This window comes from Petromyzon marinus, chromosome 51 (assembly GCF_048934315.1).
Source record: "Petromyzon marinus isolate PM22_M1 ecotype Great Lakes invasive population chromosome 51, UKy_Petmar_22M1.pri1.0, whole genome shotgun sequence".
Taxonomy (NCBI): domain Eukaryota; kingdom Metazoa; phylum Chordata; class Hyperoartia; order Petromyzontiformes; family Petromyzontidae; genus Petromyzon; species Petromyzon marinus.
Window position 1 is genome coordinate 9,747,344 of NC_133717.1, and position 27,853 is coordinate 9,775,196.

Consider the following 27,853-nt stretch of genomic DNA (forward strand, 5'->3'; position numbering starts at 1 on the left):
GGGTTGCGCTGAAATCACATCGGGGAGAGCACGACGTCCGACGTTTCGGCACATTCCACATGCGGGATGGTTGCTCGGGAAATACATTCGGGAGCTCAAGAAGAATATTGCCCCACGTGAAGCGAAAGATCTGACGGGATCTGGACCAACGATCGCCATTAATTGGCTTTCCACCAACAGGCAGGAAAACTCAGCACGGCTTCTTTATGAAGGAAGTTGCCCTGCTTTTTAAGTTGAGTAATCGTTTTCTTTTTTTCAAGTAGAATTGATCACTTTTTTTCAACAGCCACGACCGGGCGTCGTGTACCGCCCTCAGTATTGGTCTTACAGCGGCAGTGAAAATAATAGCAGCACTCTTCTGATTCCAGCTGTATTTAAGCGGATAGAACCTATCATGTGAAGCTCATTTTGATTTCAAAAACAGTTATGAAAACACATTCACCGCATCCGAAACGCAATTCATCAATAACAACACGCATTTTTTTTTATCCTGCTACTCAGGCAGAATCCTTTCTTTTGGAAAGGCAACAATAATTTCGTCCTATAAATGCAATCAGAGAACTGTTACCCAAATGAACGGCAATCCCACTACAATATAATACGGTGAATAGGCAACCCGGTAATTGGTAGCTGCATGATTCAAACAAAGGGTCTGAATGTAACCAACATCGCCCGACGATTAATTTGACTGTAGGACATAGCTCGCTGCAGCCGGGAGGCGGGTCGCAGCGCTGCGATGATCTCTTTTTTTACACGCAAGCTTTTGGGCGAGCGACAGTCGGCCTTCACGATGACGCCGACCGCGATCTCGTGCGTGAACGCCAAAGAGCAGAAAAACGTTGAGCGACACGCAACTCCGGAGCGCGACGGCGGGGGTGGAAGCGACGTTGAGTTCGATAGGGAGCCCCCCCCCCCCCAACTCCGCTACCTGTCAGTGACGCGGTCGCGCGTGCTCGCAGTGCGCCGTTCGATCACCCCGAGTGGGGGTGGGTGGGAGAAACCCAGCAGGTTTGAACGGCGCATTGGCGCGGCCGTTCAAACCCGACACAATTTCACCGCTAGGAGAGGAAAGGACAAACACGTTGCCTCGTGCGGCGCCCGGGGAGCTTGTGAGGAGGACGTGCTTTAGCCGTGCAGGCCGCGCCGGCTGGCAGTGAGCCGCGCCCGCCACGCGCACCGGCGCGGAACGGCACAAGGCGGCTCGTTTCTCCGCAGCCACGGCGTATTACTGGGCAGGTGCCAGGCGGACCGTAGGCCCGGCTCACGCCTCTTTTTTTTCCACCGGTGTACGCGAGCCGCGCCGAAATCGACCTGGAGGCGCCAGGTCGATTTCCCACTGTAGAAGCGAAGCCGAGCCGTGCCGCTAAAGTCACGCGCAACGAACGCGCGGAGATGCGTGAAGGCGACGCATTGTTACTGACCGACGTGACGTCACATGCAATGAATGTGTCATTAGCCCCGCCCCTGGCCCTGCTTAGCCCCTAGATTCTGATGCTGAATGATATCAGCTTGAATCCGGTTTGTCATGGCAAACGGTGGAAAACCACCCGCATCACGGCATGAAGCTTCAAACAACAACAATATACAGCCAATGAAGCGGGCTGTGTAGCCAGGTATTGTAGGTACCTTCATCTACCAATGGCAGGTCCTCAGATTGTCCGATTGGTCCTTCTCCTGATGACTCTGCATGGGCACGAAAGAAATGAAAAGGGACAAAAGGTTAAGGTTGAGAGGTCGTCAATTGCCACCTTACTCCGTCACTTCCTTCCTCTCTGCCTGAAGCCCCGAAGCTCTGAGAGAATTGAACCTGAATCAGCCAGGTGGATTAATGACTCGGCACTCAGCGATTCGCCACCACACTCACTCGCTCACCGGGCGGTCAGCCGCCTCCTTGCCACTCTTATGTTGCTACGATTGCAGCTGATGTTCCCGTGAACGTCACTCGTTGATTCCGTCACACGGCGCTGTGTTCAGCGACCGCACTGCAGGTCACGGGCACTTCTTCTTTACCTCGTGAAGCTCGGCTTGGGAATTCCCTCCCCATCGACTCTTTTTTCCCAAAAAAGTTATTCGAACCTTGGTCAATTCAAGAAACGTATTTAGCACCGACCCCTTATGAAAACTTCAACAGTTTTCGTTTGCTCTTGACTTCGTTTTTGTATTTTTTCTAATTTTCTTTGAACCTATCTACGTGACTTTACCGAAAGACCCAAGAATATACATTTTCGTTTGCCTTTGGCCCTTTAGGCCCGTGCTCATGGACCACGATTTTGGAATACGTACGCGCAATAGCATCGCTCCAAGAGGCTTACAAAGGTCAACATGATTATAAGAGGTTAACAAAATGATTGGGGGAAGGGGAAAAAAAAGCAAACACACAATGCATGGTTCTTCTGGAACAGTGCCAATGTGCGGCTTCTCGGAATTGGCTCGGAGGACGAAGCTGAGTGTCGTCGTCATGGAACAAGCGGAGTGGACTCGTGAAACGGTGCTCTCACGGTGTTCCGATGCTAACGAGCAAAACAAGACATAAACAACAAACAACACACACGCGCACACTCGCACGCACGGATAAATTGGACCGGTGGGTCGGCACTTGGAACGAATTCCTGGAATTGACAAACGCGCTCTGTTATTGTTGTTGCATTTTTGCAGAACAACAGAGTTAATGCGTGGAATTATAATTTGAAATTATTGTAAAACTAAATGCAATGGTGAAATCCATTCGAAGTGGTTCATTCATAGGCCTTTTATGCTTCTTCTTTCCAGTTCAATTATGTAATTTGCGATCATATTTAGAGTGGCCTGAAAACATCGAACAATCATCTACCACCCTCAATTACTTTCATTGTATGTATAATTTATTCTGCATTACACAAGAGTAATTAATAAAAATTAAACAAATGTTGCAGTTCACTGCTGCACCTAGCCTGGCACAAGTGCTGTAGTGACATCACCGCCACTTAGTGGTGAATGGCAGTTGTCACCGTGTTCAATTTCCCGGCGCCATGACGGTGATGGAGGTTGCATGACCATACTTCACCACGTTGGTCAGTGCTGGCTGCAGGGCGAGTGAGGTAACCGGGCCTGGCCGTGATATCACTTTCCAGTGGCCGGGAAATTAACTGGGCACGTCACTGCTTCCTTTCACGTTCACGTCAAATACAAAGGTGCCGCTTTAAAATTGATTTGCTCACGTCAACTCCAGAGGCTATTTTGGCCTACTCCTCCACGCTGCCTAGTTAAGTTTGAAGAGGTGGGAGTGCTCACGCTTTACCCCACCACACGCGACCTACCAATGGGACTAACTGGGACACCCATTTATATTTGTCCGGTTGGCAAAGGCAGTGGTGATTTAAGAACTTTGCACCATTGTTACAGCTGCCGTGCCGGGAGATCGAACCAGCAACCTCTGGATTGCAAGTCCAGCATAAAACACACAACCTTTGACGTTTCAAATCAAAACGCCTGATTGTAGTGGATAGGTGTGACATACACTGTATCCAAGAACCATTTCCAAATCGAGATATTACAAAAACACGGTGAACAACTGCCATTCACCACTAAGTGGCGGTGATGTCACTACAGCACTTGTGCCAGGCTAGGTGCACTATTAAGGCCATGTGAAGTGTCGAAGGCTTGCTGACAGGAGGTCACGGGACAAACCCAGTTGTTATGGGTTAACTGTCTGAGATAACTGACAGATGTACCACCTATGCTCCCCACAGTCCTAACTTGCTGTGTTTTAGCCGCCTGGCACTACGATCATTGTTGTGAGGGCGACTGCCTCCAAGTGCCCAGTAGCGTTGTTAACGATCCTCCTCCACAGAGGCCGATCTTGACACCGCTCGTACCAGTCATAAGCAAGTCCACCCAGTTCCACATGCTCCTGTGCCACATCAGCACATCACTTCTGCAACCCGTGTCAATGCAGCTCACTGATGAGACTGTGTCGAGATCTTTCAAGGATATGCGAGCTCCTCACCCAATCCACCCTGGTAAAACCCAGGATGGATCGTAAGCAGGTCAGCCTGAATGTTTCGAAACGGTGCAGAGAAGGGAGGGCATAACTGTGGGCGAGAATAGCTGGGTCAGGTAGCTTCCATACAGCGTTACACACCCAATGAGAAGATAATGAGGCTTCGACTGATTCAAACGAAGACCCACACACACTTTTTTTTTGGGACACCATATGTTTCCTAGGTGTTGTCATGCCAACCTCCCGCATTCCATGAATGTAAGCAACGGGCAAATTTGGTTGCAGAGAGAGACATAGAAAAACACAATTGTAACCAGAGTTATCTTGATCTGGTCAATCGCAGTTGAGTTTTTACTCAAATGTTCCTGTCGTTAATGTAAATTGTGTTTCGAATGGGTCTCTCAATGTGCCAATTCAATCACGCTGTGCGACAGACAGATGTCACCGGTGCTCACATCGCATCGGACTGGATGCATTTGGTGGCAGGTCACCCGAGCAACATAATTAAGGGAATTGTTTTGCCTCCTCGGCCACCACATGTGCCTGCCGCCGCTACAAATAAAAGAGCGCGCTCCACCGACCGCGACCGGCTTGGCACTGTCGGCGGCGATTATTTTGTATTTTTTGTTGCTGCGAGGAATGCGCATGACGAACACGCGCACACGCGCCGAGACGCACACACGCGCGCGCGCGCACACACGCACGCACGTGCACGCGCGCGCACACACGCACGCACGTGCACGCGCGCACACACACACGCGCACACACGCGCACGCACGCACACACACACGCGCGTGCGTGTGCGTGCGCCACTGAGAAACCGCATTTTGCGTGTAAGCACGGGAAAATTACGCAAAACGAGAAACCGACTGTTTGATTTGATATGCTTGATTATCTTTTCCTTCCTCCTCTTTCGTACGGCTCATGTAGACGCAGAGCGACAACTGCAGTTTCACATCGAGGTCGGTCAAGCCAGACAAGCGCGTCGGGAGCAGCCGGAGTGGATCGCCGCCGTGATGTCTCCGTGGTGTTTGTGGGTTGGGCATTGCAGCCAATGAAGTAATCGGGTTTTTTTTTAACAGGAGGTGATTTGACCCAAAACCTGTTGCTGTTGGGGTGAGGTACAATTGGCAGGGTTGAGTGGGCCCTGGTCGTTGGTTAGATGAATTCGATATTCAAAGAGGTAATTTTGATGCAACGGTTACGAATTACAGTTGGGTTCCAATTCACAATTAGTTGACACTTCAATCGTACTAACGAACTATTTACTCTCCGTCTACGATAACCTCGCCCCAGTAATCAAACACAACGTCACGGATGTCATTGTTATCCTTGAGCATTATCACCACACACAGACAATCAGGCCTTCTTCGATCAGAGAATGTCATGCGAGAGCTGTCGAGCTCACTATCTTTTATCAATCCACTGCTGGATAAAGGCCCTCGCCCACTGTGACATTGATCGAGGGGGTAGGGGAGTATGTTTGAACATACTTCACCACACTGGCCGGTGCAGGTGGATGAACGTGACGCAGCACCGGTTCATATTTCGCTCAGACATTGACGTTAGCCGTGTCCGGGAATTGAACGTAGGTCGTTGGGGCTTCACATCGCCGATATTAATTAACAACTTGCTAACGAGTTGAAATATTCACTTCTGTAGAAATGCCTTTTGGGTTTAGTTTGTTGTCCTTCCCCCGCACGTCCAACGAGCACGTTTGGCTACGTGCGGTGCAAAAGAAGTTCAACGTGCTTACGTACGTACATTCACACAACGTACATGTATACAACACACATACGTACATACAACGTACGTACATTCACACAACCTACATCCATACAACGCACATACGTACATACAACGTACGTACATTCACACAACCTACATCCATACAACGCACATACGTACATACAACGTACGTACATTCACACAAACTACATCCATACAACGCACATACGTACATACAACGTACGTACATTCACACAACGTACATGCATACAACGCACATACGTACATACAACGTACGTACATTCACACAACGTACATGCATACAACGCACATACGTACATACAACGTACGTACATTCACACAACGTACATCCATACAACACACATACGTACATACAACGTACGTGCATTCACACAACGTACATGCATACAACGCAAATACGTATATACAACGTACGTACATTCACACAACGTACATGCATACAACGCACATACGTACATACAACGTACGTACATTCACACAACGTACATGCATACAACGCACATACGTACATACAACGTACGTACATTCACACAACGTACATCCATACAACGCACATACGTACATACAACGTACGTACATTCACACAACGTACATCCATACAACGCACATACGTACATACAACGTACGTACATTCACACAACGTACATGCATACAACGCACATACGTATATACAACGTACGTACATTCACACAACGTACATCCATACAACGCACATACGTACATACTAAAAACAAAAACCCCCCGTATAGACTTAACAGACTGTTGGGGCAAGTGCTGTGAGCGAGTAGCACCAATGAAGGCTGGCGCGGCACACGAGGGGGTGGGTGGCCAACACCACGCCCGGCCGCCTTTGTCTCCCCAGTGCAGATGCGTACTAAGCACACCGCACCAGGTACATACAACGCACACACGCGCATACATCGTGCGCACGTGTAAACGCACGTGCGTAAGTACAACCGCCGCCGACTGACCGTCCCCACGAGGCGCCGCGCCGGGCACGTGAACCCATTCGCTTGCCTTCCGCTCCGCCGCAGTCGGCGCGTCCGTTGACTGCCGCGCCGGGCGGGCACAGGAAGGGCTTGCCGGCCGTGGTGGCGGCGTGCGGGACCACCGTGGTCTCCGCGTCCAGGTCGTAGTCGTACGAGTCCGGCTGCGCCGACGTGGGCTCCTCCTCGTATGCCGCGTGGTCGACCGTCGTAGGTGGCCGCGTGGTCGTGGTGGGTCTCGTCGTCGTCGTCGGACGTCTCGTCGTGGTCCTCACGGTGGTGGTGGTGGTGGCCGCCGTCGATGTCGTCGTCCTCCTCGTCGTGGTGCGCCTGGTGGTGGTGGTGGCGGCCGTCGTCGTGGTGGTGGCGAGGGCCGGGAAGGTGATGTGGAGGCCGAGGAGCGGTCGGCCCTCGGGCGAGAAGAGCGGGCGCCCGCGCGCGTCCATCAGCGGCTTGCCGTCGCGGCCGTAGCCGAACACCGGGAGGCCCTCCCGGCTGAGGATCGGCGTGCCGTCCTCCGCTGCGCCAGGGGATCGATAGAATTCAACGTCAACGCAGTCGTGTTCAGCGCTCGCCGGTTCGCTCCACTCAACTCGCTCGCCGGCAACCGGGTCCGCCTCCTTATCGCTCGTCTATCGCTGCTGCCACGCTCACTGTTGCCGTCAACCTCGCTCGGTGGTTCATCCACCCGTGTTGAGGGCTCGCTCTGGAGGACTGACTGTCTCCGTCTCATCCGCACTGCGTTCCTTAAACTACGTATGAAAATATATATTTTACCAGGTAAGGCCCACTGAGCTATGTAGCTATTTTTCAGAAGCGACCTGGCCACAAATGATAGCTCAACAAAGTGGCTTATCATGGGGAAATTTATAGCAGCCAAATATTCTAAAAGCATGCTTCTAAATGTGGAGGGAAAACCCAGAGGACCTGGAGAAAAAAGCCATGTGACCGCGGGGAGAAAGAGACACGCAAACTCCAAATATACAGGCGTTAGGGTCGGGATCGAAGCCATGACCTCCTGTTTACTGGGCGAGGTAGTTAACATCCCACCACCGTTCCACCACCACTTTTCACGACCCACACTTCTCTTTCTGCTTCTTATCCCGGTACCGCTCTTTTCTTTTCCCAAGTTCTCACTCCACATCCTTTGCTCAATTCACAGAAACGTATTCATTCTTACAAACCACACCATCAATGGTGCTATTTGTTGCCGGTCACTTGGCGCGCTTTGCACCTTTGGGCCCGATGCGCAGCAATCATAATGTTTGAACGGGGGAAAAACAGCACAGTCTTAATACCTTTGATTTATACCCCTTGGTCAATCCACGGCAGGATGAAGGCTTTCCCATTCACTTGTTGGTCTCGGGAGTTGTCTCTCAAGTTACACGCTGGAGGACCACTTTGTGGAACATCAAATAGCGGTGTATGTTAAAGAAAGACTGGCTCCTGCCGTAAAAACGTGGAATTTACACCACTGGTAAAAAAAAAAAAACAATCTTGACTGTTTAGCTTGATCTTTCCAGAGATGAAATTCCAGTAGCATCATCACTCCAGTGCTGGATGAAACCTTGCCCAAGCCATCGCTATCTCGCACATTCTTGCAATGCAACAATCTATCAAGCACTTGCACGTTGCCCTGATTTCATCACGACATCTCCATGGTGGATGTTATTCTCAGACACAGTGCTTGCCTTGGCTGCCACCCCATCGTCTCACCCACCATGAGCCATAGAAATTCAGGCTTTTGGTTGCTGCGGTGGCTAGAAGATGTTAACTACTTCGCCTGGTATGCAGGAGGTCGCGGGCTCGATCCCGACCATGACGCCTGCTGCTGTATATTTCGAGTTTTCATGTTCTCGCCGTGGTCGCGTAGTTTTTCTCCAGGTTCTCTGGTGTTTCTCTCCAAATTTAGAAACATGCGTTTAGAGTATTTGGCTGCTATACATTTCCACGTGATAAACCACTTCATTTGGGCTATCATTTGTGAAAGCCAGGTCGCTTCTAAAAAAAGAGCTATACAGCTCAATGGACCTTACTAGGTGAAGTAAAACATAGTTTTAGTAAATGACTAACGTACCAATGTCCTCCGCAGCTACCCTGCGATCGAGTGAAAGCTGGAATTTAATGGTCAGTTTTAACTGTGATCTATGTCCAATCCAGACTTGCAAGTGCTTCCACTTGGCACTATCTTAGAAATCAACCGTTCGAAGCATTTTCCCAAACCGCCTTCAACTCAAACGATCTGGAACGTTGACAAACAAGAGGCAGTTGAGGCTGAGCAGCCCCTCGCGATGAGACGTCGTTACAAGCACGCTGTTTTGTTTTACTGGCGGGATTTAATTTCCCTTTGATATCTATCTCTATAACTGCGGTAAGGGCTACGGAAGAACTTAAAGAAAAAAAGGGAAAGCATGCTCCAGCAGCAATGCCCAGCCCTAGCCAGATAGACAATCGAGGGCCAACGCTCATCCGCAAGCCAGGATAAATACTGATATGGCGACAGCGCTCCTCATCAATCAAACACTGGGGTGGGGTGGAGGCGGAGGGGTCCTCTTCTCTGACCGCTTGCAGGGCAAATAAAGTCGAATTGTGCTTCTGTTTGATGGGGCAGACTGCAGCAAGCCAGGGGGCAGACACACACACACAGAGAGAAAGAGAACCCACATCTCTGCCCTAAGCCGCAAAAGGCATAATAATTTAGTGGTTATGGAAAACGCCTCCTGCATATGTGAGGAGTGGTTTGTGGGAGGGCGGGGGTGGGGGCTGCCAATTGCCCATCCTTTGATGCATTTGAAAGAGCGAGATGTCCCCCCACTGCCTCTCCCTCAACCTATGCCGAGTCCGACTCCCCCGCGCCTGTGCTGTGTCTGCGGGGACGTTTTGCAAACTATGAGCCGAGTGTGCTTTGCCTGCTACGATGGGGATGGTTGAGGTTTATTTGTACGCGTCTGGGTGATTTGGTTACTTTCTCTTGCACTTTGCACTCCTATCGAGTTTTTTTTATTGTTTCTTGTTGTAACGTTCTCAGCCGCCCCCCGACTGGACATCTGTGAAAAAGAGCTTTCTAGCTCATCGGATTCCTCCTGTATAAATAACAGATTCTGATTTCCGGAACCCGGATGGCTCGGGTTCTTGACCGCCCGGGCGGTCGCGGCTACGCGCACGATGCGTAATCGAGCACTGGAGAGGTGAGGGTTAGTGGATCACACGAATCTTGTGAGAATCCCCTGCCAGTGGGTGGATGTCCCCTGGCTCCCCAGGAGAATGCGGTACAGCTGATGTGTTTCATCCGTGCAGGATAGAGCATTGCCCCGTCGCACGTGTGTGTTCTTCTCCGGGTGCTCCGGTTTTCTCCCACGATGTGAATTGGTCTAGAACGCCTTAATATATAGAAGACTGCAGAGCTTGGGGGAGAATTTTGTCGCTGGCTGCTGCCTTTCCCGCTCGTCTGCGGTTCATCGTCGCACCTCTGAGTCATTCTCCGTCTCCGCAAGCGAGACGACGCTGCACGGCGGTGCGTTACAAATTGGAATTATTAATTCAACGCGAAGCTGCATGGGCTCGGCCGCTACCCTCTTATGGCACAATAAAAAGTACATTTGGCATTCGCCCAATTATCATGGCACATTGGCTATCACGAAGGTGCTGCGTTTATGCTTCGTAGGCTTGACAGAACGTTTCAGTCCCGAGTCTACTTGCAGAACTGGCTGACAGTTTCCTCGACCTTCCCTCCATGGTGGGAGGGAAGTGAACCTAACGGAGCTCAAGCTCTCTCATGATAGAAATGTTTTACGGATTTGTATTTTTTTTCATTCCACCGCCATGACGCTGACCGATGCGAAGGACGCTCTTTATTCACGTACGTCTCTTCCCCTGTAAACCACCATGAACATCACGACTGTTGCCGAGGGCAGCCACGGACTGAATTAACTCACGTAGCCCCCCCCCCCCCCCCCCCCCCACTGGCAAAGTGAGCCACCTTGTCCCAGAAAAAGTGGGGCCACATGGCTCAGTTACAGCCCCCTTGGCCAGGTCAGTCTGCCGTCAAAATCCGAACCAATGACGCTTTCCAGATTGACAAACCGGGCTGAGCTGCTTTTCAGAGTTCATCAAAACGGTGACATTGCTGCGTCACATTGGAATTGGCCAGATCGTGAAGTGTAATTTGAAATATCGGGTCATTTTCTGGTGTTCCTCCCCACCTCTGTACGTATTCCCCAGGACGTTAATGGCATTTGGCGAGATTGCACACAATGAAATAAATGTGCACCGCGAGAGTCCGTCACGATTTCATCATTATTTTTCTTGCAATGCCGTTTCAGTGAAATCCCACCAGCAATCTCACCGCGTGCACCTGCGGGCACCCTCCACTCTGGCAATAAAACCCCCATCAGGCATCTCGCGGCATGAATCCGTTTAATGCCATGCCGCAATTTACACCGTGGGAACATTATTCTTTCCAATTTGGTGCCTTATTAGATAGGGGAGTGATCAGCCGCGCAAGCCGCATTGTCAGCTTATCGACGTATCTAGGAAGGCTCTGCCCCCACCGCCCCCTTCTCTAACCCCGAGCTAAAATAACCTTTGCAAAGATGATGTCAGAAAGCCGCACGAAGCTAGTGCTCACACCTGTCCCGCATCTTCGTGATCTGTGCAGTCACGTGTGAGTAGGGTCATTGGCTTGCATATCCACATGACATAAGTGTTGCTCCAGCGTTATGAGCCAGCTCCGTCGCCCTCGAGGATCGCCATCCCATCGCTCTCAGTCTCGCTGCAGAGCACGTTCAGACGGCTGCTCTTAACGCCTCATTTCAAACCAGCTGAGGGGCTCCTTCCTCCGCGAAGCGAGGGGATGCGCAGTCTCATTATGAACGGAACCCCCTCGCACGATCGTCTCACGAGGGAGGGCGGATGGGGATTGTTTGGTGTGAGTGGAAATTGACAATTTTGTCAGCGCACTACAGCTGCGTTGGATAAAATGTTGGCTAAACAATTGTGGTTCGAATACAAAATGAGTATTTGTAACAAAAAAATGTAAATTTTGATTTAAAGCTTTCGTGACTGCAGTAATTCATATTCTTAGTTTTTTCGGTAAAGTCACGTTGAAGAGAAACAACAAAATAACAAAATATATATAAAACAATAAAAAATTCTCACGACGTTTCGACCATAACTCAAACGGTCATCATCAGGTGTGTCGGTTTGCATAAATTTATTTTGAAAACGGCATATTTATTTATATATATAAAAATAACGTTTGCGTCACGCGCAACGATGGCAGTTTGCCAGGACTAGTCCATCTATTTTTTGAAAAGAGGAGGGGGGAGACGAAATTTGTTTTTATGTAAGCTGTCTGAAAGGCACTGTAAGCGTGAACAATCAATCAAGAACTGAAATGATTTATCAAATCTTTCCAATGATTGCTAAGATAGAATCCATCTTCTCGGTTGAAATACAAACACAGAGACAATTTCAACCGAGAAGATGGATTCTATCTTAGCAATCATTGGAAAGATTTGATAAATCATTTCAGTTCTTGATTGATTGTTCACGCTTACAGTGCCTTTCAGACAGCTTACATAAAAACAAATTTCGTCTCCCCCCTCCTCTTTTCAAAAAATAGATGGACTAGTCCTGGCAAACTGCCATCGTTGCGCGTGACGCAAACGTTATTTTTATATATATAAATAAATATGCCGTTTTCAAAATAAATTTATGCAAACCGACACACCTGATGATGACCGTTTGAGTTATGGTCGAAACGTCGTGAGAATTTTTTATTGTTTTATATATATTTTGTTATTTTGTTGTTTCTCTTCAACGTGACTTTACCGAAAAAACTAAGAATATAAAAAAATGTAATTTAATAATTATCATCATGGTCATAATCATCGTCAACGGCCATGAGCTCTCCACTGTCACACAAATAAGTTCCACATTTATTTTGGCTTAGATCGTGAAGGAATGAATGCAAATCAGGTTGTCACATGGGCAAATATGCCAATTGATTTGGTTGTTAGTTCTTGTAGGTTTACATTTTTGGGAGCCAGTGCCCTATATGAACCACAATGTAGCCACTTGTACATCAGAGAGCATAGACACGGCACCTCCAAACGAATAAATGTAAGAAGGGAATTTCAGTGCGATGGTCATTAAGAGCTGGTTGCATGAATCACGTGCTGCGCGCGAACGCTGATGACGATAACTTACAGCCGCAGAGTCCCTTGTGATTCTCATCGGTCACATTGACCGATTCTGCCGTTGTCATTTTTTTTTTTATTGTGATGAGGCGAACACGTTGGACAGCGGCGCGGATGTGGGGGTTGCGCGCCGCCAAAAGGTGAAACAGTGTTGGCGTTCTCTGGTCTGACACTGGTGAGACTAGGCCCTGAAGAAGGCTGTCTCTGATGTAGGACAATCAGTTTGAAAGACAACGCTTACATTGTTATCAGAGCATGTTTGTTTGCATGCTCACCACAAGTGCTGCGTGTGGTTAATGCAGACTTGATTTTCGGCAAAAGGTTTATATTCGGTGTTTGAACATCTTAACACCTGTTTTATTGCCAGAAAGGGTAGAACCTATTCTTCCTTTTCCATAGTTTAGTTTTAGTTTATATTTTAGTTATTAGTTTAGTTTAATAGTTTTAGTTTAGTGTCTTAGTTTAGTTAATAGTTTAAGTTGGATTCTTTTCAGCCTGGTCATCAATGGCTGCACACACTCAACAACAACAAGAAAAAACCCATCAAATAGAATCTGGCCTTTCACTCAATTTGTCTAAATTCCAGCTCTGAGGCTAAAAGATGATGGTTTAATTAAATCTTATGAAAGTTCTGCAGGCATGAAAAGTCTTATTTGAAGTGGCTTCAGAAGTGTTTTTTGTCACGGATTATCCCCGATTCAACTGCGAACAGTCAGGGCCCATTAAGTGAAATGTGTTCATCTCTTCGCATGCCACTAACGCACAACTGGAAGAAAACAAGAAGAAAACGTTCAAAGGGGTTAATTATAATTGACCACGATTAATTTCTTAATGAGGCCAAACTAGTTTCTCGATTATAGACGGTGCTTATCTTCAGTTTGCAGGTCTGAGCAAGGAAGGGAACATCCACATTCCTATGGCAGAGTGACAAATCAATAGCGATAGGACAAACACTCTTGACTTCCCACAAAAGCGGCGACGTGTGATGTACACCTGAGGAAAGTAGGGCTGCATTGACCTTGACGTGATGCTGCAAGCACAATTATCTTATCTTCACGTAATTCATAGAGCGCCTGACCACGTCGCTTTACAGAGAATTAAGAACGGTACAACATGTGAATGTAATAGATGAGAGGAAGCAGTGGGTGGCGAATCTGCGATGATGCGTGAATTTGGTGAAAGCGAAATTGATGACAGTAAATGATGACGAATGTACTGAGTGAATGGGGTTAATGAGTGATCGCCATATAATGAGAAAATGAAGAGGGAACGGTGGTGGTGGTTATGACGGGAAGATTAAGGTTGTCGTGGGGCGAGCTGGGGTTTCGAGTGAGGAGCGGAACAGGGGCGGAGCCAGGATTTCAGGCCGGCGTGACATTCAACAAATTTTAATTTCAAGAATGATTAGAGAGTCAGGCTGTTGAACTAGACGCCATCGGTTGGCGACGCACTCTGACAATGCAGTTGCACGGAGTCCGCCAGAGCGAGTGTCGTACACTTACACGCAGAATGTCACCCCTGTCACCCCCCTGGCTCCGCCCCTGGAGCGGAACCTAGTGGGCGAAGGTTTAATGTGGAGGGGAAGTTAGATAGCTGCAAGCGTGAGCCTCAGAGGCTCAGGCTGCAGCCGACCTGTGACCACACGTGAATGAGCCGCGCGGCCTCACCCTCTATGCTCTGTCCGTCGCTGCCAATCTTGACCTTGAGTGCCTTGCCCCTGATGTCTTGGAGCACCTGCCCATTGGGCGTCAGGAGAATGTTCTTTTCCAAGTCCACAATCTGGGGGAGCAGAAACGCGGCGCTTTAGGCACAAGCGCGGAGGCGGGAGTGCCCGCGGACCTCAACGATGCGAGGGACGCCACACTCGCTCACGCAACAAGTTATATATTTTTTTCTCTCAAACGATGATACTTCTACAGAGTTGTGTCGAGATAAGTCTCCCACGGTAGCCTTACCGGCACCTCCTGGGCCATGTGGCTCACTCTGCTCAGGGAGCAGCTGTATCCCCCCCCCCTCCTCCCACCCCTGCTGGGGCCATCCTCATAAATTGCCCGGGGACATTTATGGGCACATTGTTGGGGTAAGAGGGGTGCTCGCAGTCAGTGGCATCTCTCGCTTTGATCAAATGTAGGGCCGCGTTTAATGTTTGAAAAAAAACTAACAAAAAAAATTGGCGTGAATTACAAAAAATTACAGATTTATTTGTATTCTTGGGAAAGGATTACCTGTTTATACATAATGGTTAAATATTTGTAGATATCATTACATATTTATGAAAAACCATTACATATTTATATGTCGTATAAATAGATAATAACGCATTACTTTATTATATACTTGTATAAAAAAGAATATATAATTATCCCGTTTTATTTATATGCATACATAATGATTATAATTATATTCACTAGATATACATTTTATAAATATAAATACATCAAATATAACAAAATATTTCCATGTCTTAAAGGGTTAGAACATGTTTTTACTCTTTGGTTCTTTCGGTAAAGTCACGTAGAAATAAAATAAAATAAAGAATACACAGAATACACAGTGTATTCCATTATCTACGTGACTTTACCGAAAGAACCAATGAGTAATTCCTGCAGTCACGAAAGCTTCAAATCAAACATGTTTTTTTTTAATATATACTGATTGTGTTAATTTAATTTTGAATACTTTTGCCAGTCCACTGCTGAAGGCCTTCCCGAAGTTGCGTCAGAGTTAGCCTGGTAACTTTAATCTAAATTGTCTTATGGTTGTTATTGTTTGACTTGCATCCCACTGGGATTTTTGCACACAGCGATGATATACGGTGTTTTGTTCTGGAAGACTTTGATGTTCATGTTTTTGTTTGTTGAGGTTGCATGCGAGTCAAGAACCGCATGGCTCACAGGGCTATACCTAATAAATGAAACTCAAAACTGAAAATGAGTTGCGGAGGGGTTTTGATTTAAAGCTTTCGTGACTGCAGGGATTCATATGCTTGGTTCTTTCGGTAAAGTCACGTAGAAGGGAAACAATAAAATAATAAAAATATAAAACAATAAAATTCTCACGACGTTTCGACTGCAACACAAGCAATCATCATCAGGTGTGAAAACCACAGCAAGAAAAATTGAAAAGTGAAAACCACAGCAAGAAAATTTTAAATTTTCTTGCTGTGGTTTTCATAATAATAAAATAATAAAAATATAAAACAATAAAATTCTCACGACGTTTCGACTGCAACACAAGCAATCATCATCAGGTGTGAAAACCACAGCAAGAAAAATTGAAAAGTGAAAACCACAGCAAGAAAATTTTAAATTTTCTTGCTGTGGTTTTCATACCTGATGATGATTGCTTGTGTTGCTGTCGAAACATCGTGAGAATTTTATTGTTTTATATTTTTATTATTTTATTGTTTCCCTTCTACGTGACTTTACGGAAAGAACCAAGAATATGCGGAGGGGTTGTTTGACCGTGATGCACTTCCGGTGCCTCCGACTGCCTCCCCAGCCACAGTTGGGCCACAACACCAACGCAATCAAATCGCTCGCGAAATCGCGTGGCCCAGAGGTCGGTAAACCAAAAAAAATAAACAAGGAGAGACATTTTTGCCTGTTAAAGAGACCGCATGGTGCTCTGTAGCCGCAGGTGGTGAACCTCTGGCGTGGCCTTGAACGCCTGCAACTGCTTTGTCCACATGCGAGCGAGTAGTTTGCCAAACAAGGTTCCCACATTAGAGGTTCCCACTTAAGAATTAAGTTTCCCGCGTTTAGAAGGGCGTCAATGTTGTTGTTTTGTTCTGGCAATTGTTGTGACCGACCGTCGGTCGGTGCTGTCGGTTCTTTGAGACAATGTATTAGCTCATTACCAATGGCCTGCAAATGTATGTTACTGTTGTCGTTGTGAACTTACCACCTCTTTTCCATACAATACACAATTTCAAGATTGTAACGACCAATCTTGTTTTCACGAATGTGCACGGACAATAGACATGGACATTTGGGTAACGGACCAGATGAGTTGTACTGTAATATATGACTTTTCTGAAGGCATCCGCGTGCTGTGTCAGTTGTGGGGTTTGTCTTTCCCTACTTCGCCGCACTAGTCAGAGCAGGTTCGTGATGGTGGGACCCAGAGTCGGTTCAGATATCAGCTAACATCAGCAATGGCTGGGAATCAAACTCAGGTCACCGGGTTCGCAGTGCAGTGCGCTAACCACTCCACCACCACTCCACCCCTGATCATACACACTGCATATATTCCTTAACAACTACAAACTCAATCAGTTAAACAAACATTCATTTGGATGGCGCATTGCAGTAATCATATGTACACACGCAGCAGAAAATGCTGTAAAATTAATTATGCACACATGCACTGTGTATGGCTCATTATATGAGAAATTTAGCTGAAAATAGCTCGTGAAGTGCGCTGAGATGTTATTAAAATAAAGCGAAAACCCTTGTAAGTGTACGCGTTGGTGTTGTTATAATGATCTATTGTGTGCCATTAATGCAGCGAAGAATGTGAATTACTCATTAGCAGGAAGGAGCCACAAATATCCATTATATCCAAGTTCATTGGTGGAGGTTATCTTGGGCACTCATAAATGATGCCGGTCTCCCAAATTGGCAATTTAACAGCTCAACTACAGAGGATGCTAATTATATTTTGTCTCTTCCATGGCTAGCACTGCTTGGGCCAAATACAATTTTTAAAAAGGTCGCTGAAAAGTTTTGTTTTTTGTTTTATCAAGTTTAGCCAAGCGCTTAAAACATTGCACTCAAACCATCAAATGCTGCACGCACGATGCCACACTTCAGCCATTAAACCCAGATTCAAAACCAGGCTCTCAGGCAACGTCGTTGGCTCGTTAAACCCTTCACACAGTATTGCCCACTTGGGGGAGTTGACACTGCCCGTCATCCCTTCCAGGGTCGACAGAATAGTCACCACTTTTTAGGGAAGTCAACAGTGGTTGTCCCGCGGGGTAGTAAGTCTCACACATCGCCACAGGAATGTGGAATGCCGACGACTGGCTCAGGAAACAAGAGATGAGCACCGGCTCAACGCTCGCTTTGAGCAGCAAATCGACTTTTTGACCGTTTGTGTGACCCAACTGACCCGACCTCCGCCGGCCACCTCCCATGGCGCTCTCCCTCCTCGCGAGCTCCTCCGCCGCGGGGGATAAGCCGGCGGGCGTCTCAGTGGCACGACAAATAAAGAACGACGATTTACCCACTCCCTGCCGTTGGGCGCGTGGATGACTTTCATGTTGTCGTTCCGTCTGCTGTCGCCGGTCGGCCTCTCCGGCGTCGACTGGAAGGGCTTCGCTCGGCCTGCAAATCGACGATCGTTTTCGCCGTTGGGCACAGGAGTCGCGGGTGAGAAGATACAACTGAAGGGCGCGCCCGCAAAACGACGTGGACGCCGATTGTTGCAGAGTTGCGCACGCGGTGTTCATACCATGGCGTCGGAGTTCACCCTCCCACTTCACCTCTGCCCATGACTGACGCTCTCCCGTTCCCCATGCATTGCTCTAATTTGCATTCAGGAGCGCGAAGCGGTTGGCACGGGCCCCATGCGCAGGGAAAGCAGCGGGGTCCCCTGGTAAGCTTCCGGCCCTGGTGCAGTTGCACCGCCTGCACACTCGATAGCTACGCCACTGTTCACATCTTTGCAATGCTGTCTTGTATGCCTCCTGGACCTCGAGCCTTTCTACTCTTCAGTCACTTGAAGTACCTCTGGCTGTCCCTTTCCCATTTCAAGTCCAGGCTCAGGGGCTCTCTCGGCTCATCTGCCTAAGCCTGTATCTCTCGAACTCTATGAATTTACTTTGCAATGTACTTTTACTGTCCTATTTCCCTTTCCTGCCCGGTCACCCGCTACCTCTTCAGCCTCTCCCCAAAAAAGGGAATTCCCGTTGAGTTGTCTTGACACGAGTGTTATCCGTATTTGTACAGCGCGCCGAGATGCTGCCTCGGTTATCTGCTGGATAAATCCAAATTGAATTGCACCTTTTCAAACATTAAAAGCAATCTAGGCGCCTGCACCTTGCTGAAGACCACTAAGCCGCGCGACGCGTACACGTGTAACTTGTGTTAACGTTTATAACCGCGCATGGCCCGTGTTGTATAATCAATGAAGCTAACTTAAAGCACATTTCCCCTGCAAACGCTAAACAATGCTTCCTTTTGCATTGGACGGGAATAGCGTTGTGCTCCACGTGTCTTTGCCAACTGTGCGTTTCATTCTTGCCGTAACAATGGGTCAGTGGGACACTACGCCAGTCATAAACCGAGTTTATGTTTTTCCATCGTCGCCATTTACAAGGCGCCAGTGGGAATTTTTTTTTTCCAGGAAAGGCCCACTGAGCTACAGTGAGGGAAAAAAAGTATTTGATCCCCTGCTGATTTTGTACATTTGCCCACTGACAAAGAAATGATGAGTCTATCATTTTAATGGTAGAGAAGATCTGCAAAGAGGAGTGGGAAAAAATCCCTCCTGAGATGTGTGCAAACCTGGTGGCCAACTACAAGAAACGTCTGACCTCTGTGATTGCCAACAAGGGTTTTGCCACCAAGTACTAAGTCATGTTTTGCAGAGGGGTCAAATCCTTATTTCCCTCATTAAAATGCAAATCAATTTACAACATTTTTAACATGCTTTTTTCTGGATTTTGTTGTTGTTATTCTGTCTCTCACTGTTCAAATAAACCTACCATTAAAAATTATAGACTGATCATGTCTTTGTCAGTGAGCAAACGTACAAAATCAGCAGAGGATCAAATACTTTTTTTCCCTCACTGTATGTAGCTCTTTGCCCGAAGCGACCTGGCGACAAATGATAGCCCAACGAAGTGGCTTATCACGCGGATATGTACAGCAGCCCAATGCTCGAAGCGCACGTTTCTAAATGTGGAGGCGAAAACCGGAGGGACCCGGATAAAAAACAAATTCACGACACCACGGGGGAATAAAAAAACACGTGCACACTCCAAACATACAGCATGCGTCAGTGTCGGGATCGAACCCACGAGCCTCCTCCACCCCAGGCGAGCGCAGATCACATCTAACACCATGGCGACCAGTCGGCTGTGCGGGATCGAATTTTTGGGCTCTGCGTCTTGGCCTGGTTTCGTATGCTCATTCTGCGTACGTCCTCAGCTTAGTCGCTAACCATGGAATGGGGGGGGGGGGGGTGGCGGGTGAATGCGTCTGGCGACACGAGAGACGCGGCTTCATTCCAATGGGAGCCAGCTTGCCACAGGCGCATTCTGTGGGCAGGCCCAGATGGGGGCGATCGGAAGCTGAAGACATCTTTATCACAAAGTAGTAGTGGACCGAGTGTTAGACGTAAAAACACGTATCTATCTATCCGTATTTGTTCGAACAGATAAGTCAGTCGGTGCCCGTAAAACGTTGACGGGGAATACAGCCAAGGCCACACGCGTCAACTTTGACCACGGTGACCCCATCGCGCGCACTGCACCGGGTTCTGCAGGTACAGGGGTCAAATCTTGCCACCCTTCACGTGGGAGGAACGGCGCTGTCAGGAGAGAGGCGCAGACGGGGGATGAGAGACCCTCTCTCCGCCACCGCCTGCCCTCGCTAACTCTGCACGCTCGCCCGCCCCTAACTCCTCAGCGAGCAGCGCTGTCCGCGGGTTCTCCGATGCGTTTACGGGTTGCGCTGCCGCACTGCTCAGCGTGGTGGTGTCCGACGTTCCGCTGCAGGCGCTGGGAGCTTCTCCGGGAACTGAATTGAGCGATTAAATTCTCTAAGTTCGGTTTCCTGAAGAAGCTTCCCGGCAGTGCCCGGAGTGAAACGTCAGAGGCAGCGTACCGAACAACACACACAATACTTGCCGAACGTACATTTGACAGATATTGTTTTGATAGATACATTTAAAAGATGAATAAATGCCTGTAGTTCAGGAGTAATCTTACCGTTGTAGGGACTGCGATTTTCGCCAGAGGTGGGCCTGTAATTCCTGTCATTTGATGTATCAGTGGAGGGATTAGAAGATGTGAGAGGTCTGCCGGCGAAACGACTTCTGGACCCTTGCCATTGCGGTCTGGCTGGCTGCGACGGTGACGATGAAGAAGACGAAGATGATGACGACGACGACAACGAAGATGACGGGTAGGAGGGATTTTGCCTGGAGGTCGAAGAGGGAGCGGCGTGGGAGACTGATGTTCCCGTAGTCCTCGAGGCAAACGGAGACAGAGATCTTGAAGGCATCCGAACGGCTGAACTGGATGATGACGATGTAGATGATGATGATGATGAGATTTGCGGCTCATGTGGTGGTGGCAAATCGTCCCTTTCATTGGCATATAGGCCAGAGGAAGAGTGAGGCCTGGTGGCCCTTTCCCGAGACGATTCTGCCGATGAACCGGAGCGTTGAGATGACGGCGAACCTTTTGGGAACCTTTCGGAACTCGAAGGCGACGACGCCAACCTCGGCGGTTCCGAATCAGTTGATGTCACAGGTGCCAATGAATACGCACTGGAAGAGGATGACGATGATGATGATGACGACGATGATGATGGGGATAACCTTGATGAGGAAGACACACGAGAAGACTGCAAAGCACTGGAAGCGATTCGAACGTTTGCAGCTTCCCCAGGAATTTTGTTTCTTGTATAAGTGGGCGAGTGAGGAGGATTCTGGGCAGAGGGGGAAGACGAAGAGGTTCGCGAATTTGCCGATGGACTTCGCGAGGTGCCTGCGTTTGGCTGTCTGTTAAATTTCAACGCTGATGTTTCTGATGTCACAGATGCTGATCTTGATGCTGCTGCTGCAGAAGTTGCCGCTGCTGCTGATGTCGAAGGTGGAAATCTTGACGATGATGATGATGATGATGAAGTTCGGGGCAAATGTGATGTTGAAACAGAATTAGATGATGATCTTGCTGAAGACAATCTTGAGGATGGTGATAATGATGATGAGGAGGATGACAGAGAATTCTGTGACGGTGATGATGATGCTTCTTGTGAATCTGAAGTTCTTTCCCCGAAAGAAACTGTCTCTGAGAAAGACGGGAAAATATCTCTGTTCAGTGGTGAAGAGGATGCAACAGGGGGTGACTCAGGCTCATCAACAATTTCGTATTCCCTGCTTCCAGCCCTCTTGGGTGAAGAGGGCTGGGGCGGCGTGGATGATGACGAACCGAATTTGTCCTCTGTCGATGAGACTGCAGACGGTTTGTTGTTAGCCGCTGGCTGAGAAGATCTTAGCCACGGTCTGGAAGATGAAGAAGAAGAAGATGAAGATGAAGACGACGTTTGTCCTGGTCTTGAAACAATTCTTCTCGGATTCGTCGACTGCCCCGGTTGGACAATCCTCCTGCTCTTGCTGACAACTGCTGCTGATGTCTGTGGGGATATGTGTTCTGCCGGCAAACTGCTCACTCCTGTTGATGATGATGATGATGATGACACAGGTGACGATGAAATCCTCGACTCCTGCCTAGAAGACGTCCGTGCATCTGTTAACTCTGGGGCAGCGGGAGACCGCCGCTCACTTGAAGATTCGGCTTCCGCGGAAGAGGAGCTGACCGCGCTCACGGCTGCAGACGGAGAGGGCACAAGTTCCCATTAGGGCAACAACAACAACAAGCGAACGTCTTCGCTGATTCGCAGTTAAATCGCAACGAGCTCGAGAAAACCGGAGCAGTTTGTGCGAAGCGCGCAATTTTGAGTCAGCTGGCCATCCGTGGAGATTAGGGCGAAGCGTTTCGAAGTCGTGAGCCATCACCCATGCCTGCAGGGCACACTGGCGCTGGCGAGCGAAAGGCATTGGGCGGCTGATGATGTCGATACGCATTCGGCCCAGGCGTAGCAATGATTGTACAGCTGTGCACCGTGCAACAAACCGGGATGCTATCAATCAATCAAAAACCGAGCAAGCGCTGTTACGGTTCCTTAGTCTTTGCACTTCATCCGTTTAGTTAGAGACAAAGAGGGGGGGGGTGGGGGGGGGGGACGTGCGGGTATAGCCATGCGAGCGAGCGCATCGCACGGGCAGGTGAAACCAACTCTTGTCGCGCCCATGCAAGGCCGACGGACGTCGCTGGAATGACGACAGGATGGACGTGATGCTGGTGGTGACCTTTTAAGGGAAGGAAAGTGCAAAGAGTGATGCTGCGGCGCCTTGCGTTCTCCACGAGCGTCTCAGACAGAGAGAGAGAGAGACGCGTGAATGGAAAATGTTATTCCATCGGTCATGCCGGCTTTTTTTCTTCTTTACAAATCCCCCTTGCAGATATATGAGAGAGACGTAAACATTCGTACAGAAAGGAGGGTCATTCGTCAGGGGGAGGGGGGGGTAGGCGCATTGGATAGGACTCGAAGTGAAAGCCGTTGCCGCCTGGCATGCGCGTCGCCCGTCTTCCCATCCGTGCGGTACCATCGGCCGAGGCCCTCCTTACTTGGTGGCAGCACGAGGCTCAGGGGCTTAGACAGCGGGCCCTGGCCACGTCGGTTGGCGGCACGAACGCGGAAAATGTAGCGCTCGCCGGGCGAGAGGCCCCCTATCGTGCCCCGAGTGACGCCGCCCGGGAAAGTGATCACTTTGCCACTGAAGGGCCGGAGTGCCGGCGTGTAGGACACCGTGTACTCTGCGAATGGGGTGGTTGGAGGAGGAGCACACGGGGAATGGGATGGGTGGCAGGGGTTGGGGGATTAGCAGGGGAGGTCGTTTTAGATGGGGGAAAGGTGGGAATGGAATGGGTGTGGAGGTGTGGGGGTGTGGGTGGGGCATGTGTGTTGTTAAGACATTGAAGCGATGTTGGTTTTTAACCGCTGAGCAGTGGCCTCAGCTGGACACAGGAAGCCCCCACATTGCTTCCCAGAGCCGCTCGTGGTAAACCTTTCTATTAACTATTATTCCTGCAACTCAGTAAGGAATTTCACTCAAAAAAATTACCATGACAAAAATCGTAGCCTTAGTTAAATATAATTAGAAAACAATTCTACCCAGGTATTTATAAAATACATTTCAACACCTTTTACTTTTGAAACTATATTAGCAACGTACGTAGGTTATCAATTGTCTTCCCACGGATCACTGCAGCAGGTGCTTGACAATAGTCTCAGTTCAAATGTGAATAAGTACACACGAAATTATTCGTCGATTCATAGACCAAACGACTGACGACACGTGCGTCGAGCGATACGCGTAATAATCTATTATTTAGAATCGATGCAAATTGCACCCAGACCCACGGTTACATCCTAACGGCTTTACCAAGAGAGAACGAATGAGTGAGAACAAAACGAAATGATCACACAAAATTATAGGTTAAATCCAGCTGTGTCAATGAATCATGGCAATTCATTGGATCACAGGCGCGTTGAATCATCGCGTGCCAACATAAATATACATGAGACGCCATTGGATAGCTCTATGTACTTGTTAGTAAAAACTTGAAACACATGAGCCATGGAGGAGGGAGCGATGTTTGAGGATTCGCAAAAGCCACACTTTGGTCACCGCAACCCGTGACATCTGTCGACACGTCCACGCCACCGGACGCGACCAAGAGGCACACAGTTGCAACTGAGCGACGGTGGAGGTACTTCCAGCAGCAGTGGTGTTGGGAAACAATTGCAGGGCTGCACCCTTTTTACCTCTTTTTCTTTTTCATCTTGCTGCATGCGTTGCTCTGCGCTCATACCTGTGACTTGTCCCTGCATTCCCGTGGGTGGAGTCCAGAGCACGGAAACGGAGGAGGGCGTCCCGGGCACCGCGTTGACCTCAAAGTCCTCGGGGGGTGACGTGGGCGCTGCCAAAAGGGAAAACGGCGTGAGCAACGATCGAGCACTGGTGCCAGCGAGAGCAAGAGAAACGTCGTCGATCGATGGAATGACAAGAATCAGAAAATGTATTTATAATGCAAGAAGAATCTGATGAGCTATAAAGACCTTGTTTTCACAGATGTCGAGTCGGGACCGGGGTATGAACGGGACAACGGCAAACAGCACAAAAACACGATAGGAGTGCAAAGTACGAGAAAAGGTAAACAATCACCCAAACACAAATAAAACTAAACCATCCCCATACTACCAGACAAAAGCCCAATGAGGAATTAACTTATTGTTCAAAAGCGACCTGGCTATCACAAATGATAGCTCAACAAAGCGGCTTATCTTTTTGACATTTATAGCAGCAAAATTATCTGAATCGTCTGAACGCATGTCCTTGCTTGCACGTAACAAAACTAAACTAAACTTTTTTTTTGTAATGTAAGACGCACTGAGCTGTATAGCTCTTGTTCAGAAGCGATCTGGCTATCACAAATGATCGCTCAATGAAGTGGCTTATCACGTGGAAATGTATAGCAGCCAAATACTCTAAACGCACGTTGTTTCTAAATGTGGATGGAAAAACCGGAGGACCCGAGGTAAAAATCCATGCGACTGCATGGAGAGAGACACGCAAACTTCAAATATACAGCAGGCGCCAGGGTCGAGATTGAACCCACGACCTTCTGCATCCCAGGCGAGGTAGTTAACATCTCGCTAACCGCGGCACCTGGGGTCACAAATGAGGATCTGGGGTTCAGACCTCGAGTTGGAGGAGATGGCTCTGTCACAAAGGGCCACGCAGAGTGGGGAGGGGAGGGAGGGTGGCAGGTAAATGGGACAACTTTTGCCCCAGCCCTCACACAAAAAGACGGCCTCACAATGGGCCTGTTTAGTTTTTTTGTCGATTGTAAACAAGGAGACCGTATGTGACACTCTGCCCCGGGCCTCCTTGAATTGGGCCTCCATCCTTGGGTCCCCCAGAAACCCCGTGGGCAGCCCTACTGCCGATAGGTGATAAGCAGTGGTACGGAATTCAATTTTCAATGGCATGGAACTTATGACAGCCATGCGCCTATCTTTCTGTCACAAGAATGAGCGAAAACCTCATCCAACAAAATGGATAATTTCATTGCGCTGCTCTCCATATCGCTTGGACGCACGCAACCTCCCTCAATCCTCCTTCGGAGTTATCTCAATGACGTTGAAGGGCAACTGCCTAAAAAAAATATCACTCTGCGTGGCACTTTAGCTAATGCCTTGTCGTTAGTTATAACTCGAGGCGATGCATTATCTCCCAAAGCATCGGAGTGATTTGTGGCTGAGTAACTGCGCAGTGCAAGGCAACCAGGAGGCGCAACCGTCCTGAATTATTGCGACGGAAGACGACAAGAGGCGGAATTCTCTTGCAGGTGCCAGGCAAGCGGCCCCGTCTTTTCGCGTTAATTAAAGAGACAATCTACATTCCGTGACCTTGCAGTGCTGCCAGGCCGACAAATTAGTCTTTCGGGGGACGGCGACAAGGCTGATTAAGTGCCCCTTGTGTACGCTAACTGTTGCTACTGGCACTTGGCCTGTTTAATGCGTTAACCCGGTGTATCAAAATTACTAGATTTGTTTTTTAAACCAGTAATTATGCTGAATATTGAGTCAAATTGATGAGCTGTGGCCGGGTGATTTAAGGTTTGCTGTGCGGTGGGGTAAAATGTGGGTACACCTTGCCACTTCCAGCATTCCTTATCCAGTATGGGGGATCAAGATAAATTAATGTTTGAGGGGTCGCAACATTCGTCTACATCTGAGCAGTGCTGGGCCCTCTCAGCATTAATTAACCTTATGGCGGGACCCCGGGGTCCCATAAACCCCCGGCTCTCGCATAAACATTATATTATAATGTAAACATTATATTACATAGTATATATAATATAAACATTATATTATAATGTAAACAAAAGCTTAGCTCTTTTTCACCAATGGATTTGAAGGATGGTGGCAAGTGTTGTCTTGTTAAACTATGCCTTTAAAACTGAAAACTACTTACCCGCAGTACCTCTATTTAAATACATTTTCTAAAAAATAATTTACACCCCTCTGTCAATCATCGTGTTTCTCAGTGTGGATTTGTGAACACACTTTGGAAACAGCACGTAAAATAGTACGCGTTTTCAATGCGCTGTTCATATTGTAACAAGCGTTTATACACGTACCAATTTTACTCTACAGAGTAGTGGGTCGTCGCTCCTCTTATCCGAATTGATACGAGCGGTATGTGGGGACTATAGCTTAACCGCAAAATAACTATCTGCACAGATGCATACGGACAAGAGAAGTATTATCAAACAGGAGGAATTAACGGTGCAACGCATCTCATCTGTTAAATATCTGCAGGTAATAGGATTGTCATCGATTGATCCTGGCTGCAGACATTGGTAGGTCACAAATAATAATGAAGTTAAGAGAGCAGTTTCACTCTATTATGCATACCGTTATGACAAATAAAGGACTTAAGTCGTGTAGGCAGTTTTAACAGCTTTGGATAAGACTTATGGTCCTGCCCACACCCGAGCATGGAGTGCATTCGCTTGTTCAGCTCTTCTGCGCATTCGTCCTCGTCACTGCGCTTGAACGACACATGACCACAGAAAGATCCGTGCCAGGTGGGTCACGGCGTTTACGTGTGCGGTGGGACGTAGTCGTAATAAATAAATAAATAAATAAATAGACGGATCTTTTATTACCCTTTTTTACTTCCGCCATGAGGTTCAATTGTGATTAGCGAGGCATTGCTCCTGCACTCGGTGATTCTGACCACCACATTCCCAAGCCCAGCGGAATAGAGGGCCGGCCCGTTTGACAAACCGAGCAAACGAGCGTGGCCTGGCTCAGGAATCTCACCGTGAATGATGTTTATTGGCCGTCGATGGGAATCAAACTTAAGGCTGCCGCGTTAATACCGCAGTGTGCTAATTATTTGCGTGACCAAGAGAGGCGGATCTAGGAATTTCACATGGCGGGGGGGGGGGGGGTGGAGAGTGGGGTGGGGGAAGGGGCAAAACAGTCCAAAAATTTCAAGCTTTTTAAAATATGGCACTACGTAAGTAATAATAACTTATTATT

General features: G+C 48.3%; 1 protein-coding gene and 1 long non-coding RNA gene across 5 annotated transcripts in view; one reads left to right on the forward strand and one right to left on the reverse strand.

The window, feature by feature from the left end:
* LOC142931260 (uncharacterized) overlaps positions 1 to 6,773 on the forward strand; it is a 101,368-nt gene extending 94,595 nt beyond the window's left edge. Inside the window, exon 5 of the long non-coding RNA XR_012947269.1 lies at positions 4,910 to 6,773. This is a non-coding gene — a long non-coding RNA (uncharacterized LOC142931260). The remainder of the gene's footprint in view (positions 1 to 4,909) is intronic.
* LOC116953431 (fibronectin type III domain-containing protein 1-like) overlaps positions 1 to 27,853 on the reverse strand; it is a 77,493-nt gene that overhangs the window by 26,895 nt on the left and 22,745 nt on the right. For 3 of the 4 annotated variants that reach the window (XM_076074959.1, XM_076074958.1, XM_032973634.2), the window contains 7 exons: positions 24,610 to 24,717; positions 23,362 to 23,550; positions 20,875 to 22,500; positions 18,165 to 18,265; positions 14,603 to 14,714; positions 6,767 to 7,255; positions 1,627 to 1,683 (listed from right to left, as the gene is read on the reverse strand). In XM_076074959.1, coding sequence (XP_075931074.1) covers positions 1,627 to 1,683; positions 6,767 to 7,255; positions 14,603 to 14,714; positions 18,165 to 18,265; positions 20,875 to 22,500; positions 23,362 to 23,550; positions 24,610 to 24,717 — 2,682 coding nt within the window. The remainder of the gene's footprint in view (positions 1 to 1,626; positions 1,684 to 6,766; positions 7,256 to 14,602; positions 14,715 to 18,164; positions 18,266 to 20,874; positions 22,501 to 23,361; positions 23,551 to 24,609; positions 24,718 to 27,853) is intronic. The other variant, XM_076074960.1, reaches the window with a different exon arrangement.